Source organism: Oncorhynchus tshawytscha, linkage group LG10 (genome assembly GCF_018296145.1).
Source record: "Oncorhynchus tshawytscha isolate Ot180627B linkage group LG10, Otsh_v2.0, whole genome shotgun sequence".
NCBI lineage: Eukaryota > Metazoa > Chordata > Actinopteri > Salmoniformes > Salmonidae > Oncorhynchus > Oncorhynchus tshawytscha.
In genome coordinates, this window is record NC_056438.1 from 25814538 (window position 1) to 25830647 (window position 16110).

General features: G+C 44.0%; 1 protein-coding gene across 5 annotated transcripts in view; it reads right to left on the bottom strand.

Moving 5' to 3' along the window:
- frem1a (Fras1 related extracellular matrix 1a) overlaps positions 1–16110 on the bottom strand; it is a 30884-nt gene that overhangs the window by 11306 nt on the left and 3468 nt on the right. For 4 of the 5 annotated variants that reach the window (XM_042328396.1, XM_042328399.1, XM_042328397.1 and 1 more), the window contains 16 exons: positions 9166–9605; positions 6705–6799; positions 6112–6422; positions 5669–5865; positions 4924–5247; positions 4602–4710; positions 4207–4338; positions 3765–4109; positions 2714–2856; positions 2429–2625; positions 2171–2261; positions 1914–2081; positions 1348–1556; positions 962–1055; positions 602–854; positions 199–402 (listed from right to left, as the gene is read on the bottom strand). In XM_042328396.1, the coding sequence (XP_042184330.1) occupies positions 199–402; positions 602–854; positions 962–1055; positions 1348–1556; positions 1914–2081; positions 2171–2261; positions 2429–2625; positions 2714–2856; positions 3765–4109; positions 4207–4338; positions 4602–4710; positions 4924–5247; positions 5669–5865; positions 6112–6422; positions 6705–6799; positions 9166–9405 (3112 nt within the window). In that variant the 5' untranslated portion in view covers positions 9406–9605. Of the gene's footprint in view, positions 1–198; positions 403–601; positions 855–961; positions 1056–1347; positions 1557–1913; positions 2082–2170; positions 2262–2428; positions 2626–2713; positions 2857–3764; positions 4110–4206; positions 4339–4601; positions 4711–4923; positions 5248–5668; positions 5866–6111; positions 6423–6704; positions 6800–9165; positions 9606–16110 lie in introns of those variants that run through there. The other variant, XR_006084285.1, reaches the window with a different exon arrangement.

Consider the following 16110-nt stretch of genomic DNA (forward strand, 5'->3'; position numbering starts at 1 on the left):
AGTATTGCTCAATATTTTACTTTTCTGTTGGTATGCCCAGAGTGTTGCTTTCAGTATTTTTCTTCCACTAGCCTACACTTGCTAATATAGGTGTACGTTTGCTCTTGAACCGTTTCACAAATCTCAAGGATACTAATAATGTCTGAACCTGAATAAAAAGTATCATAGGCATTGCTGCAGCATCACTGCATTCATTACCTGTTGCAATAGAAGGCATCTGACTGTCCACAGGGAACACGGTGACCTTCAGGTCATACAGAGGCAGGCTCTCCTGGACTTGTGTCCTGCCTCTTTTCAATGTGTCCCCTCGGTCATTACAGCATGACGGAGTGTTCTCCGCCTGGCCGTCGGATATCACAAACGTGATTGTGTCGTGTCGAGGGGCTAGTCCAATCTCCGCTCCTGAGAGACATAAGAAACACGATTGCAAGTTTTTGGCTTCAAAGAAGTATGTCTATAATCATGTTTTTTTGACTCAGAAAACAGAAAACCACATGATGGCCAACAGAAAAGTTGTAAGATGTTAGGGTTAAATGGAATGGTCATAAACCAGCAATACACTTATGGTGGTGCATGGATGAGGTAGATTTAACAATAATACCTGTGTGTTCGTAGGTGATACTCCCTGCGACAATGTCTGCCTGAATGAAGCGATCGACCACAATGGCGTTTTTGCGCACCACGCCATGGTATGGCTGACGGGCAATCATGTAGGTCAGACTGTTATCATCACTGTCTGCGTCTGTGGCATAAATGTACTCAGCGGTGATGATGACTTCCTGTCCCTCTGCACAGTCCAGAACAGGTTTCAGACCTGGCATGAGAACTGGAACCTCATCGTTGATCAGTGTCACCTGTTGACAAAGATATGGTCTTTGACTCTCATACAGCAAACATTCACAGTAACATCTTTTTGGCTCTGTTAGCATCGAAATGGTCATGTACATTAAGTTTACAGTACCTTAACTTCCAGAACAAAGTTGATTGCGTTAATCCCATCGGTAGCGATTAATTCAATGGCATCGCCCACTGTTTCCGAGCTGTCGTGATGATATCTGCACGGACAAACCAACACAATTGTAGTTCGACGATACAATAGGATTGTTGACACAATTTGACTCTCCTTGTTATCGAATCAGTTTGTGTCCATGCTGTATATAGATAGCCAATGACTGCTCTGTTCCAAAATTCATACTAGCATTATGCTTAGAATCAAGCCTTCTATTGGGTATACGTTCTAAACGGTATATAGTGTGGCCATTGGAAAGCAGCCAACATGTACAAATTTCACATGAGCATCGCAGTGTGTTAGGGTGCAGTAATGAAGTGTCATCAATCATATCTGACCTAACTTTTAGGCTTTTCAGGTCGCGAACAGTGAAGTTCTGGCCCGGTTTCATGGAGAAGCCATCCAGCTGAACAGCTCCATGCTGAGGCTCTCTCTTCAGCTCCACTCTCAGGCTCTCCTCTGTAGAGTCATGGTCTTCCAGCAGCAGGTGGTCCGGACCCACCCAGCACTCCCCACCCTCGTCCACTGTCAGAGGTTTCATGTGCACCTGGGGAGGGAACATAAAGTATACAGCAGGGTTGTCCAATGAAGGGCCTGAAGGGATGAAACAATTCTGACTCTCCTTCTTCTATTTAAGGGCTAATTTTATTTAAGGGCTAAATTGTCTGTTCAATTCATGATATAAATGGACCAATGAACTACCAGGTAGAAAATAAAGCCCAGCAGTACTTTGGCCTTCGAGGGCCTCAATCGCCTTGGTGTAGAGTCTTCAACCTGCTTCAGCTACTCCTAGACAGCTTGTGGTAGAGTTAGCAGTGCTAGCATGATTGTGACAGGTTGGGGGTTAGCCTACCAGTACACAGAAGTGTCATCTAGCTTGATAACTTTGAACACAACCTTATACCTCTGGGGCCAGGTTGTCCACTGGCACCACGGTAATGTTGAAGCAGATGCCAGCGACTGTGGTTCCCTGCTGGTTGGTGACGGAGAGCACCAACTGGATGTGCTGCGGGTAAGGCCCAATGTCCAGGATGGGAGGCATGTAGGCCACTTTCATGTAGTTGACTGCATGCTGGAACAATAAAGGTGTTAGTAAACCTAGTCTGACATTTTCCTCCCATCCAGCCAAAATAACTGGGGGGTAAACATATCTGAGTTTACCTGTGTGAATAACCTTAACACTGGGGCTTCAGCATCCTTGGTGAATTTGGCAATGCTGTCAACCAGGAACAGCCTCCCTGCATCATGGCCCCTGGCCAACAGGAAAATAGCACATTGAACGTAACAGTCGAGTTTGAAGGGGGATGCCTTAACGTATTAGCATTGGTAATCATTCTTCCCCAATGGTACCAAGTGTACACTATGCATTCTATCCCTGCAAATGGCAAAAACAAACTTAACTCGACATGAGATGCTCACCCATAAGACCTGCTGTAGAAGGGCGGAGTGGTAACAGTGTATGTGAGCTCGCTGTCAGGGGACTCCAGGTCGATGAAGTGAAGCTGCTTCTTGGTCAGGTGGACCACCTCTGTCTCTTTGACCACCAGGCAGCGAGTCACCCCAGGGACCTCTTTAGGTGGCTGGTCAGGCACAGGGTTGATGTGCACCACTATGACCTGTAATGACATTTGAGGAGTTTGAATTCAATTCAATCCAACTTTATGAATCTGCAATTGTACACGATCTGGTAATGGTACAACTCACCTGAGGTTCTGAAAGGTTGGGTGGGTCATGGAAGTCCGAGAGCACCACTTCGAAGGAGTCATCAAACACCTCATTCCCTAGATGGCGGTAGTAGACCACAGAGTGGAACAAGTCCTTCTGCAGGAAACGGCTGACAGGATAACCTGAGAGGACCAAGGAAAACAACACCATTGTAATTTTTTTTACAGATGATTTAAGATAAAACTAAGTGATAATTTATGAGGCTGTGTGACTTAACTGAAACATACAGGTAACCACCAAAATAAAGTAAACATCAATGTACAGGGTCTTAAAAGGGCATTGGGCCACCACCAGCCAGAACAACTCCAGTGTTTGGGACTCTATTGGAGTGATGTGACACCATTCTTCCACGAGTCATTCCATTATTTGGTGTTTTGTTGATGGTGGTGGAAAAGCTGTCTCAGGAACCGCTCCTTTTCTCCCACAAGTGTTTTAATTGGGTTGAGATCTGGTGACTGAGATGGCCATTGCGTATGATTTACATTGTTTCATGGTCATCAAACCGTCCAGTGACTACTCGTGCCCTTTGGATTGGGGCATTGTCATCCTTGGGACATCCCTAACCCATTGAAATTTACATTTTAAAAGGTAAAGGTTAGGTAAAGGTTGTGGTTAGGGTTATGGTAAGGGTTAGCGTAGGGACGTCCCAAGGAGCCAGGATAGCACTGACCCCAAAATAATGGCCTGCCCAGCATTTTTATATATGACCCTAAGCATGATGGGATGTTAACTGCTTAATTGACTCAAGAACCACACCTGTGTGGAAGCACCTGCTTTCAATATACTTTTGCATCCCTTATTTACTCAAGTGTTTCCATTATTTTGGCAGTTACTTGTATATTGAAGAATAGCATTCTAAAACTGGCATGTGATTATCAAACTAAACAACAAGTGGGTCATTGCATAATAAAGCTCTGCAAAAGTTCCCCATTGCTATGCCTTGCAATTGCATTCAGCTGGGAACCAAAGTGTGCACAATAGCTGTGCCTTGTAAAACAATGTGGTCTATTCAGAGTGCTCCTCTCCTCACCAGTGAGTCCAGGACCAGGGATCTTCATGAGCTCTCCAGCTTGCGGTGGCCGGGTGATGTTAAACAAGATGTAGTCGTCGCTTGAGTCCATGTCTGAGGCCTGCAGTATGGATCCTCTCAGCAGGGCCGTGTGGCCTTCAGAGAGCTCCAGCACTGTGTTGGTGATGAGGAATGGTGGGCTGTCATCCTTGGGCAGGATGTTGATGGGGAACTTGTGCCGGGTCTGGTGGCGCCCATCGGTGATGCGGAAGATGATGAAGTCCTTGGTGGTGTCGCTGTCGTCGTGATGGTAGCGCACAGCGCCCGCGAGTATGTCGGCCATGGTGAACATGAAACCCTTGCCACCTGCAGATTATGGACACATAGTGGGGTTGTCGCCGACATCCTAGAAGTAATTCAAATAGAATAACAATCAAATGATGCTATTGAAGGAGTTCGATACCTCTCAGTGTTAGTCTGCCATGCTGGAGGCCGTCGACAGTGATGATGCGTACAGCCTTGAAGTTGTCGTTGTCCACAATCTGGAGCTGATCCCAAGTGATTGGACGAGACTGACCTTCAAGAAGACTAAGACCTAGAAAGATCACATTGTGACATAACCATTTTATAATCTGTACAAGATCTGTGCAGGAGTTGTGTATCTGGAATACACCCATTGACCGGTTTGGGGAGCTACAGGAGGACGGGCTCATTGTAATGACTGGAATGGAATACATAGAGCGTATCAAACATATGGAAACCATGTTTAACTCCGTTCCACGAGTCCATTCCAGCCATTACAATGAGCCCGTCCTCCTATGGCTCCTCCCACCGGCCTCTACTGCCATTGACACCTACCCATGTTCCATGACACCCTGGGTGCATTGGTGTCTGCTGTTCTAACTGACATGTGGACCATGATCGGGGCGCTCTTCTCAAAGAAGAAGTCATGTACCTCAAACTCCACCTGTTGAAGAGAAACTACATCTGATGGTCTGAGAAAGATGACATTCTAGCCTGGTCTCAGATCTGTTTGGAATGTATAGCCAACTCTGTTGTTATCCCAAACAAAATGTTGCCACACTTTTGGACCTGTTCCACCACCTCCTTAAATGCAATGGAAATTGAATTTAAACACTGTGAATGTGATGGGCCAAACAAAGGAAACAGTACTGGGCACCTCATAGTTCCTACGCTGGGTGTGGGATGAGTTGGGTGGCTGGTAACCGATAAGCATGTCGTTGAGGTCCACCCAGGTGAAGGAGAAGATGGGTCGCGTGTGGTCTGACAGGTGGGTGATGAAGCCCTCTAGGGGGGGCTTGGTGATGTTGAACACCAGCAGCTGTTTGGGGGTCTCTCCGTCCTCTGCGTCCAGGGTGGCAGTGGAGAGGGGCGTGAGGATGAATTGGTCCACTTCCAGGATAAACATGGACATGAAGGCTGGCTTGGGCGGCTGGTTGGGAACAGCGCCAGGGATGTGGACAGGTATCCAGGCCCGCTCCGACTGCACATACAAACGCAAGCACAAGCACATAGACACATGGGCGGCAGGGTAGCCTAGTGGTTAGCGCATTGGACCAGTAACCGAAAGGTTGCAAGATCAAATCCCCGAGCTGACAAGTTAAAAATCTGTCATGTTGTCCCTGAACAAGGTAGTTAAGCCACTGACATTGAAAATAAGAATTTGTTCTTAACTGACTTGCCTACTTAAATAAATAAAAAATTACACACACATACAGACAAACAAGGCATTCCTACCATGAGGTTGTGCTAACTAAGAGGCTGAATTTCTTAGTTGAAATTAAATTGTCCAGAACTTTCGCAGCATACAAAGATAAAGTACTTTCACTGACCTCAACATTTCAATCCTTCAACATTTTGGTAACTTCTAGAAAATGTTTCTGATGAGAAATAGCGTAAAGTACCTGATATATGCTCCCGCTCCTGGTGTCGGTGAGGTCCAGTCGGAGGGCGATGTAGTCTACGTCTGGAGACGGTGGGTCTATGTGCTGGTACCTAAGGCCCATCACCAGGAACTCATCACAGGGCACTTTGATAACCTTTGCCAGCTTCAGGCCGTTCAGGCAGTCCTCAGTCTTACACATGGCCCTGGCCTTGTTATCTGTATGATTAGAAGAGGAAGTGAGGTTAGGGGGATGTGTTCAAAGGACAAGTAAATGATTTTGGTTGGAATTCATGCATTACACTGATTTCTCATGCATTCAAATGAATTCAGTTCATGTTGAACACTACTTTTAATACATCCAACATTCTGAGTTTGCCAATTATCTACCAATTGACTGTATCACTACTCTTGTTACCATTACTACTAATATTTTATAACAGTAATACTATTATACATCCATACCTAGCTGCTGCCGGAGAGGAATGAAGCTCTCCGGCTCGTCCCCTCTGGCCTCCAGCTGGTCTGGCTCCCCAATGACCAACTGACCATGACCCGGGAGGTGTGTCTCGTGTGTGTTCACACGGATGCTACACTCAAGACTAGTCATCCTCTCATAGTGGAAGGACACCACGTTGCCATCCAGCGTGTCGGACAGGCCGTAGAACTCTGGCACCACCAGGGACTTGGGCCCTAGTTTGATGATGTTGCAGTCAGGTTCCATGATCTCCACACGCAGGAAGAAGACCTCTGTAAAGGTCTCTGTCTCTGTGAACCTGGGGAGAAGACCATCTAGTCACACTGAAAACAGTACCAGTGGTCAGAACTTCCTTTTACAAGTGGGGCCAACTTTACAGGGAGGAGATAAGTGAGTACAATACTTAGTACAATAAAGAATTCCTGTTGCTATCTACTCTGTTTTGCAGGAAGTGATGTCTTCAGTCTCCTTCAGTACCATTTTTTTAGTTCATTCAAAATGGGTAGAATTTTTTTACAATTGTAAATACAATACATGTAATCATAGAACCTCTGAATAGAATTTGGAAAGATGCAGGTACCTGTAGAGTCGAAGCTTGACAGTATCTTCTTTTAGTATCGGGCAGCCATTGTGGACATACTTTACGTCATCAGCCAGGTAGTGGCAGTCAAACACCTACAATTATGATGTGAAAATAAAATCAAATGTATCCGAAATGCAGCCGTGGGCTACTGTAGCCTTTAAAAAAATGTTTTTTCCCAAATGACCACTTAATAAATTAACAATCTTCCTGCAGCAGGATTATTATACTCCTGCGACAAAACTGGTCAAATAAGGTTCCCATGTATGTAGCTTGAGGCTTAGTTTATGGCAGTAAATCTTACAAGGGGTATAAAAAGTGTCCTCAAAAAACACCAGCTAAATAGGAGAGAGAGCAAAAATGCTAATAAAACCAAAAGTTGTTTTTCCTCTCAAACAGCGAACAGAAAACACTGTCTTGTTTACCCATTATTCAAGTAACATTCAGAAGAAAAACAAAACAGAGCAACCCAAGCTGCACCTAAACCAGAGGTTTCGTCCAGTCATCTGGTAGTAATATAACGTTACCATTGTTGCTTATTTAGGATAAATACTCTCTACAGTCACCACCACATAACTAGCACCATTTAAAGCAACTACTTGATGTTGTTCATCGTGAACAACAAGTAATAGCGGCCTTAAAAAGTGCTACACAGTAACCAAACAACACACGAGAGTGGGTGGCAACATTTCCGGCTGCGTAGGGGTCTCTCAAGTCATCTCAGACATGTAGGCTACTAGGGAGGGCACAGGGAAAAGCCCGGAGTCTGTCAACAGACCTTCATTAGGCCTGGAGGCTGCCTGTCTCTCCCTGCAGACAACAGCTCAATTAGTGTCCAGAGTCAGACATAAAATGCTCAGATCTACCTTCCTTTTCCTCTTCTGAGGATCAGACATATCAGTTTCAAGGGGTTCCAATGACTAATGACATCCACTGCAATACTCACGTTGGTTGAGTTTGTAGCGACTGCCACCAATTGCTAATATTAGCATTTTCTTCCAAACCAAAAACAACAACTTTCAAGCCCAAATCATTAAGGGCCGGTTTCCAATACACATATTATGCCTAGGTCTAAAAAGCATCCTCTATAGAGAATCTCCATTGAAAGTGCTTTTTAGTCCAGGATTGTTTTGTCCAGGAAATGAGCCCCTCGGGTCTAGAGCAGGACATAAGTGGTCGCTTAGGGCCCCTGGAGTGTTGGAATAGTAAAATACACAAGGTGCAAGTCAAAAATGCAGCAGCACTGACAATCACTCAGTTAGCCATGTCATCTAACAATTTTTAGATTGGATAGTCAGTCTAGCCAGTTATCTAAACTTTAAGTAATCATGGCCAAATACCGACCGGGGCAGGTGCCCAGGTGCCCTGACTTCCAGGGAGATCCCATTTATTTAGTTACTCTCACTCAGATATCATTAACATAGCATAAGTCATGGCAAAATGTGTAGAATTGCAGGAAAGTAGCTTTAAAACGAAAAACAGTATCTCTGCCCAATGGCAAAAGGAGTAGAACTGCATGAAATGTATTTTAAAAAATCTACATTTTCTCCCTGCTCAATGGCAAAATTAGTAGAATTACATGACTTCTCTCTGTCCCATGGCAAAATGTGTAGAACTGCAGACAACTTGCTTTAAAACTGCAAAATATATTTCTGCCCCATGGCCGAATGAGTAGAATTGCATGAAATGCATTATAAAATGTCATTATTTTCTTTCTTCCCCATGGTAAAATGTGTAGAACTGCAGAAAAATTGCTTTAAAATTGGTACATGTTCTCTATGACCGATGGCAAAATTTGTAGAATTACAGGAAATTGACTTTAAAAAGTAAATGTATCTCTCTGTCATGAAGGGGGGGGGGCACTAAAACATTTTGCCCACTTGTAAGGGGGGCTCCCCAACCAAATATTGCTTAGGGCCTCCAACAGGCTAGAGCCGGCCCTGGCCTAGAGCCTATTGAAGAACTGCTTAAGGAACATACCATGGTACATACTGTATCACAATCCCCCTTGTACCTAAACCTCCTAATATAACAGCTTTATGGTCTGTTTTTATGATCAGCAATTAGGACAATGTGTTAAGCGTTGTCAGGGATTCTCATTATGGGGGAGAAACATGCCAGTGACATACTGTTATTAGTGTTTTTACTGCCAGGTTTACCCCAGGGCAGTTGACTGTCACGAACCCTTTTCCTGGATAGTAAAAGGTTGTTCAGACTTCTGTTCCAGTTGTAACAGGTAGGACATTTTCAGAGGTCCACCACCACTAAGTGGCAAACAGGCAGGTAAAAAGACACCTTACTTGGGGTCCTGTGTCCGATGTGCCGTGTGTTTCTGCCATGGGCAGGGTTTTCAATGTGTGCTTGTCTCCTATCATCCCCTCTTAGATGACTATTCAACTTACAACTGGAAAAGCAATGGTTACCACCTGTTGACCTGCCACAAAGAAGCCAGTTACATTACCTGGGGTGTCAGCGTTCCCACCCTCTGCGTAATTGGCTCGTTGAGCACCACCTCCACCTTGCAGGCGTCCTTCACCGGGGGGATGTGGAACTGCAGGTCCCCCTCCTGCAGGTAGGCCGGCTGGCCCCTCTTCACCCTCAACCCTAGGTTAGTCTTCACCAGGGAGCCGTGTGACCCTCCAGCCATGACCAACAGCAGCCAGGGAAGTGCCCATCGCAGTGCCCCTCTCTGTAAACCCATCACTGTCCCTGACTCAATGGAAGCCTGTCTCCTGCTTCTTCATGGAATGGGTACCAAAGCAAAGTGGAGACAGTTTGAGTTATAAATTGTGAGAAGGTTGTTCTGTTGACCGCTGTGCAGATGTGGATGTGACAGATTTTCGGAGGAGTTTGTGGTTATCCTCCTCTATGGTAGTGACTGCTTCCCTTGTAGTGGACAAGCTGAAAAATACACATGTTTTGTTAGTCAGTAACTCCTGAACTAATGTGCAATGGTAATGGAAAATAAGCTTTCAGAACATCTAAAAACACAGTGTATCAGATTACTAGACAATTTGTCAAGGAGATCACTATTGCAAATAGTGTATAAAGATGTTTACATATAACACATTACATAATGCTATTTGTGAGGCCGTTTTGTAAGACAAATTACACAGTTGTCCAGTGTCCACCGTGTCCATCATCAGTTCAAAATGATGTCATCCATTTCGTTCCAGGAAGGGATAGTTTGCTGTTTCTGAGTTAATCAGCAGTATACCTTAGCTGTTTTCTCATGTGAGGAACAATGGTGTCCTTCATTTGAGACCGCTGCTCACAATGTCTAATGGGTCACAGTTCTTTGACAAAAGCTTGTATTTGGCATCTTGCCTCCTTCTCCTTCTGCTTAGCAACGAGCAGAGATTCTCCAGCTGGACTATTGTCAGCGATTCTCCAGCTGGAATATTGTCAGAGATTCTACGGCTGGAATATTGTCAGAGATTCTCCAGCTGGAATATTGTCAGAGATTCTACGGCTGGAATATTGTCAGAGATTCTCCAGCTGGAATATTGTCAGAGATTCTCCAGCTGGAATATTGTCAGAGATTCTCCAGCTGGAATATTGTCAGAGATTCTCCGGCTGGAATATTGTCAGAGATTCTCCAGCTGGAATATTGTCAGAGATTCTCCAGCTGGAATATTGTCAGAGATTCTCCAGCTGGAATATTGTCAGCGAATCCTCCAAGAAAGCCAACACACTTCCTGAGAAAGCGCTTTCTGTACCTGTGGTACTCAGGATAACGTCTACCGTTTCTTCTCTGTTTAGAGTTTGAACAGAGCCAAATAATGACAATGAAATGTAAGGATAAGGTCCTCTTACAAGTAGTACCACTTTGTGGAATCAACTTGGCAACAAGCGCCATGTTGGTAAGATCATATAAGCTGATATTGTCCCTGTAATACACTCATGGATTAGAGGAATTAAAAGAATGATCTGGATAAGCCTTGACCTCTCCCTGACCTCAAAACATCTGGATAGTGTCTCCAACACAATTACCCAACATGCTCTGGCATTGAGAACTTTAGGCCACAAACTGACTGCATTTCTTTGGTTCATGGGATGAGGGGCTGGATACTTTCAGAACTGCTTTATTTCTCCTTATTGACATGGACTAACAGCCCTGCATGGAGTAAATTATAATGGTGCTAATAATGCATCTATGATTGAGAGACATATTTTCCCATCTTCCCTTCGGATAACCAATTGTTGTGGACTGGCACTTTAGCTGACCACAGGAATCCCTGCCAGGGTGGCTCTTGTAGCCTGGTACCGTCAGAAGGGTGAGTGTTCAGTCTGGTTTAACCAGGCTAGTGTCTCAGCACGTCCATCTGAAGATGAGATGATAACTTGAAATATACCCTCTCTGAGCCTAGGAACTTCACAAGCTTTGAACTAGGGTCTGGCGTAGAGAGACCTGTCTCATCTGTCATCATTGAACACATGGCTAAACAAGGTTAATTTCCCTGACTAGCAGTATAATGAACTGCTAGTGCTGTGATAGAAAGTTGCTGTCACATTCTCGCTCTCTCTCTCACACACAAGTGCACACACATATCCGGGTAAAAGTTGCTCATTGTCTTTAGGACTTAAGTTTGCGCACGTGGAATTTACTAAAAACCAAAAACCGCAAATGAGCAAAGCCACAAATGATTCATTTGAATACCAGTGTGCTGCAATTCAAGAGTCATTCTTGCGAGTGATGTTGATTTAACACAGGTGTCATATTGCACTGATTGCGCTGACTCACTTTGACCTCTTATGCGGCCTCTCATTGTCTGCTCTGACGAAGGTGGCTTTAAGAAGAGCTTAGCTCTGGGTCTAGAGATTAAGCTAAGCTACAACTGGCGTACAGTTGAAAGTCTAAATTTATAAATAATGACTTATCAAACTCAATATCAAAGCAAACCGGATTTCCCCTTAGTAAATCATTTTTATTAAGAAAACAAAGAGGAAGTAGTAAAAAGCCCTGGGGTAGTGAACAGTAAATCCAATCATCATAATGAGCCAGGAGTCGGATTTCTCCTGTCTCTCTTCCTGAGTTTGGAAGCGGTCCTGCAGTCACAGACATGCCTTTGTTTGCTCATTCCTTTTCAGTCATTTTTACTCCCTCCTCATGTAGGATGACTCCTTCCCTCCCTCCCTCCCCCTTCTCTCCTTCCCTCCCTTCATACAGTGCATTCGAAAAGTATTCAGACCCCTTCCCCTTTTCCACATTTTGTTACTTTAAGCATTATTTAGAAATAATAATAATTGTATTCCCCTCATCAATCTACACACAATACCCCATAATTACAAAGCGAAAACACATTTTTTTTCTCACATTTATTAAAAATAAAAAACAGAAAAAGTTTGAAAAATCGCAAAAATATTCAACAGTGAAGAGGCAACTCCGGGATGCTGGCCTTCTAGGCAGAGTTGCAAAGAAAAAACCATATCTCAGACTGGCCAATAAAAATAAAATATTAAGATGGGCAAAAGAACACAGACTACACTAGAGGAACTCTGCCTAGAAGGCCAGCATCCTGGAGTCGCCTCTTCACTGTTGACGATGAGACTGGTGTTTTGCGGGTACTATTTAATAAAGCTGCCAGTTGAGAACTTGTGAGGCGTCTGTTTCTCAAACTAGAAACTCTAATATATTTTTCCTCTTGCTCAGTTGTGCACTGGGGCCTCCCACTCCTCTTTCTATTCTGGTTAGGGCCAGTTTGCGCTGTACTGTGAAGGGAATAGTACACAGCGTTCTACGAGATCTTCAGTTTCTTGGCAATTTCTCGCATGGAAATGCCTTCATTTCTCAGAACAAGAACAGACTGACGAGTTTCAGAAGAAAGTGCCTTGTTTCTAGTCATTTTGAGCCTGTAATTGAACCCACAAATGCTGAAACTCCAGATACTCAACTAGTCTAAAGAATACCAGTTGTATTGCTTCTTTAATCAGACAACAGTTTTCAACTGTGCTAATATAATTGCAAAAGGGTTTTCTAATGATCAATTAGCCTTATAAAATGATAAACTTGGATTAGCTAACGCAACGTGCAATTGGAACACAGGAGTGATGGTTGCTGATAATGGGCCTCTGTGCGCCTATCTAGATATTCCATAAAAAAATCTGCCATTTCCAGCTACAATAGTCATTTATAACATTAACAATGTCTACACTGTATTTCTGATCAATTTTATGTTATTTTAATGGACAACAAATGTGCTTTTCTTTCAAAAACAAGGACATTTCTAAGTGACCCCAAACTTTTGAACGGTGGTGTATGCAAATATGATATTTCAGAAACCTGTTCTTGCTTAGGGAAAAAAATATGTCGTACATTTTAGAATAAGGCTGTGACGTAACAAAATGTGGAAAATGTCAAGGGGTCTGAATACTTCCCGAATGCACTGTATATGCAATCCAGCACCATGCACCTCCAAAAGTTCTGCTTTCAAATGAGGTCTATCCTCTGCAGCCATAAACACACTTTCTAAGACCAGATGACTTATCGGTCTATGGCTCAAAGTAGAACGTGACCCTGAAAGACAGGTGATAGCAGAAAAATTTGACAACCAACATTATGCATATGGTTTTTCAACAGACAGTTTAGTGTGACTATCAGGAGCCGTGTGGAAGAAGCCCTTTTGCCACCCATGCAACTGGCACATGACTGACTTGGTCTCTCCAGGGCATGTTGATGATGACTGACCTGAGATTCTCGAACACTCTAACCACTATCTCACTGACCTAAACCACACATACACACTCACAACACACTGCCAAATACAAATGGCTGATCTGATGAGGGGCCTTTAAGACTTCGTGCAAAGCACTATGGGACGGTATGAGATGGACTGAGGCCTAGGCCTGTGGGGAGACATCAGAAGCCCCCTTAAGTAGATTTCTGACGGTCTAGTTTTAACTTTGTTGCTTTCCCATCATAGAACTTAATCTCAGAGCATGAAACATTAGTCTATTTGAACCATATTCGGTTAGGAGTGATTTAGACCGTTACCTGAGTAGGGATGCCCAACGGCATACTAAATACTGCTAGTTGAACATCCTTTGGGTGTGTTTGTGACAATGGAAAATCACTCGGCCTCCATGGACAATTGAGAGAGTTGAAATATTGGCCATTCACGTAACTGTTTCTGAAAACAGGCATGATACCTAGAAACATAATAGTTTGAGGGGGATATGGGTGAAAAAGTTCCAGTATAATTTTAATAGAAATGGTTTAATATGTCTGAATTTTTGGCTAATGGTATCAAGCTTTACACTCGTCAACACCTGACTCCAATTCCTTACATAATGCACTACTTTTGACCAGAGCTCTATGGGTCAAAAGTTGTGTACTATGTGGGGAATAGGGTGCTATTCAGGATGCTGCCCTGGTGCTCACAGTCACCACATCATGAATCAATTGGGTTCCTCTGCTCTGAATGATTTCCTTGAAGGTGCAACTGCAGTCCTTCCTTACTACAGTAATAATGTATAACTTGAGACCAGGGGAGTTCAGTAGGTCATACCTTAGCAAAATTGATTTCCAAACGAAAGATAAAATGTGCATCCTTAATGGACAAATTCAAGTTGTACTTCCCCAATTCAAAATGTTTCAAAACATGTTCTCCCTACTTAACATGACCTAGGACAGAGTGACTGTTTTAGCTCTGCACTTTGAAATGTTCAGATCTAAGACTGCTCTTACGTTACCAACCACTTCAAAGCAGAGTACAATACCTTTGCAATACGCCATTCAAAGCATGACTGACAGGTGTAAGTGTTGCAGCCTTTCAATTGACAATTTAAAGGCGGCTGTGTTTTTGTAGTTAACACCCGCCATTTTAATTCTAACCCGGTGACTGTGTTCTTTCCTTTTTCCTGCTCTCCCCTTCTGGAGACCTTGGAACTTGGCCTTAGCCTGAAGGCAAGTGCCAGTTGGTGGTAATGACAGTATTTCCTGATGCAACCTGCTTTTTTCCAGATGCTCCTTGGTGCGTTAGCTGTTAGCACATGGGCAAAGTGTTCTTCTGCCTGGGGCTACAGCACACTGGTGCACCTCCTAGCCCAACCCAACCCAGCCACGGCTTGCTCTCCAGTCTGCAGCCGTCTTGGTGCCAGAGCTAAAAATAATTAGTGCCAGGGCCAATTCAAAGGGCTATTTACTGTGCTGATGGGGATGGATCTGTCTTGGTCTGGTCCCAGATATGTTTGTGCAGTAGGAGTTGGCAAGATACTATAGCACAAACAGATTTGGGACCCAAACTAATTTTTCAAGCTGGCACCAAGGCTAAGGAACTACACATCACATTTTAGGGTAACGTCTTTGAAACTATGAGAAACTCCGTTTCCTGGAGGCGTGCACTTTCCCAGCGTGCATTGGCTTTGGTCAGAGCTCAATCTATTAGCAATTAAAAGACCCAGTTTGCTTCATAAAAAAAGGGCCTCAACTCGAAACGGTCGGACCAAGAAGTCAGAATCCTCAGATGTTCCCTAAGGGCCATTTCCTGTGTCCTGTAAGGGGAGCCTCTCCAATACTGGGTGGTATTCATTAGGGCATGCAACAGAAGACATTGAAAAACATTTTGTAATGTAAAACGGAAATGAGCGCTTCTTATTGGACAACCCATCACTGTTTTTTAGACCATTTTCTTCTATTTGGTGCCTAAGAATACAACCCGGTTTTCCAAGGAGAATCCTAACAGGGAAAGGATTAGGCTCTATTTGTAAGGGGGAAAGGGCCAAATTAAAGGCACAGCTTAACACCAGGGACCTTTCCCATCACTAACCGCCCACTCCAACCATCTGCCCCGGCCCTTATATCCTGCATCCCCACAAAGAGAGGCTCCCGGCAGGGTAAACATCACTCCTTGGGCCTGGGTTTTGTTCATTCGGCACTAAACGGAAGAAAAGCGCCAAACGGGGAGGAACTACTATGCTAATTTCCATTTTCCATTGAAAAATGTTTAAAAACATTTTCAAATGTTTTCCATTGTGTGACCTAATGAACACACCCCTGGTAAAGCTCTGAGAATCAGAGCAATGTGAGATCAGGGAGGACTTATTTTCACTGCACTGATAATGGTGTGAAATATCACCTGTTATGTGCTGAGAATAGTGCTTGTGTGTTTACATGCTGATGGGAGAGAGACAGTGGTGGATTAGCTGCTATCTCTCTGAGACAGTTTGATCTACGCTCTTTACTCTGGACTTTGGTCTTCTCTCAACATCTTTATGTCGAGACCTGGCATCCCCCTCACTTACATATTAACACACAAATCACCAGCTGGAATGTGCAGTTAAGACAATCTTGCTCACTTCGCTAGCTTGTCTCTGCTCACTGGGTCAGTGAAGCAGCGCTCACTGATACTTCTGTAGGTTAAAGCCAAAGAAGAGCTTATTAACCTGGCTTTCACTACTGTGAGTC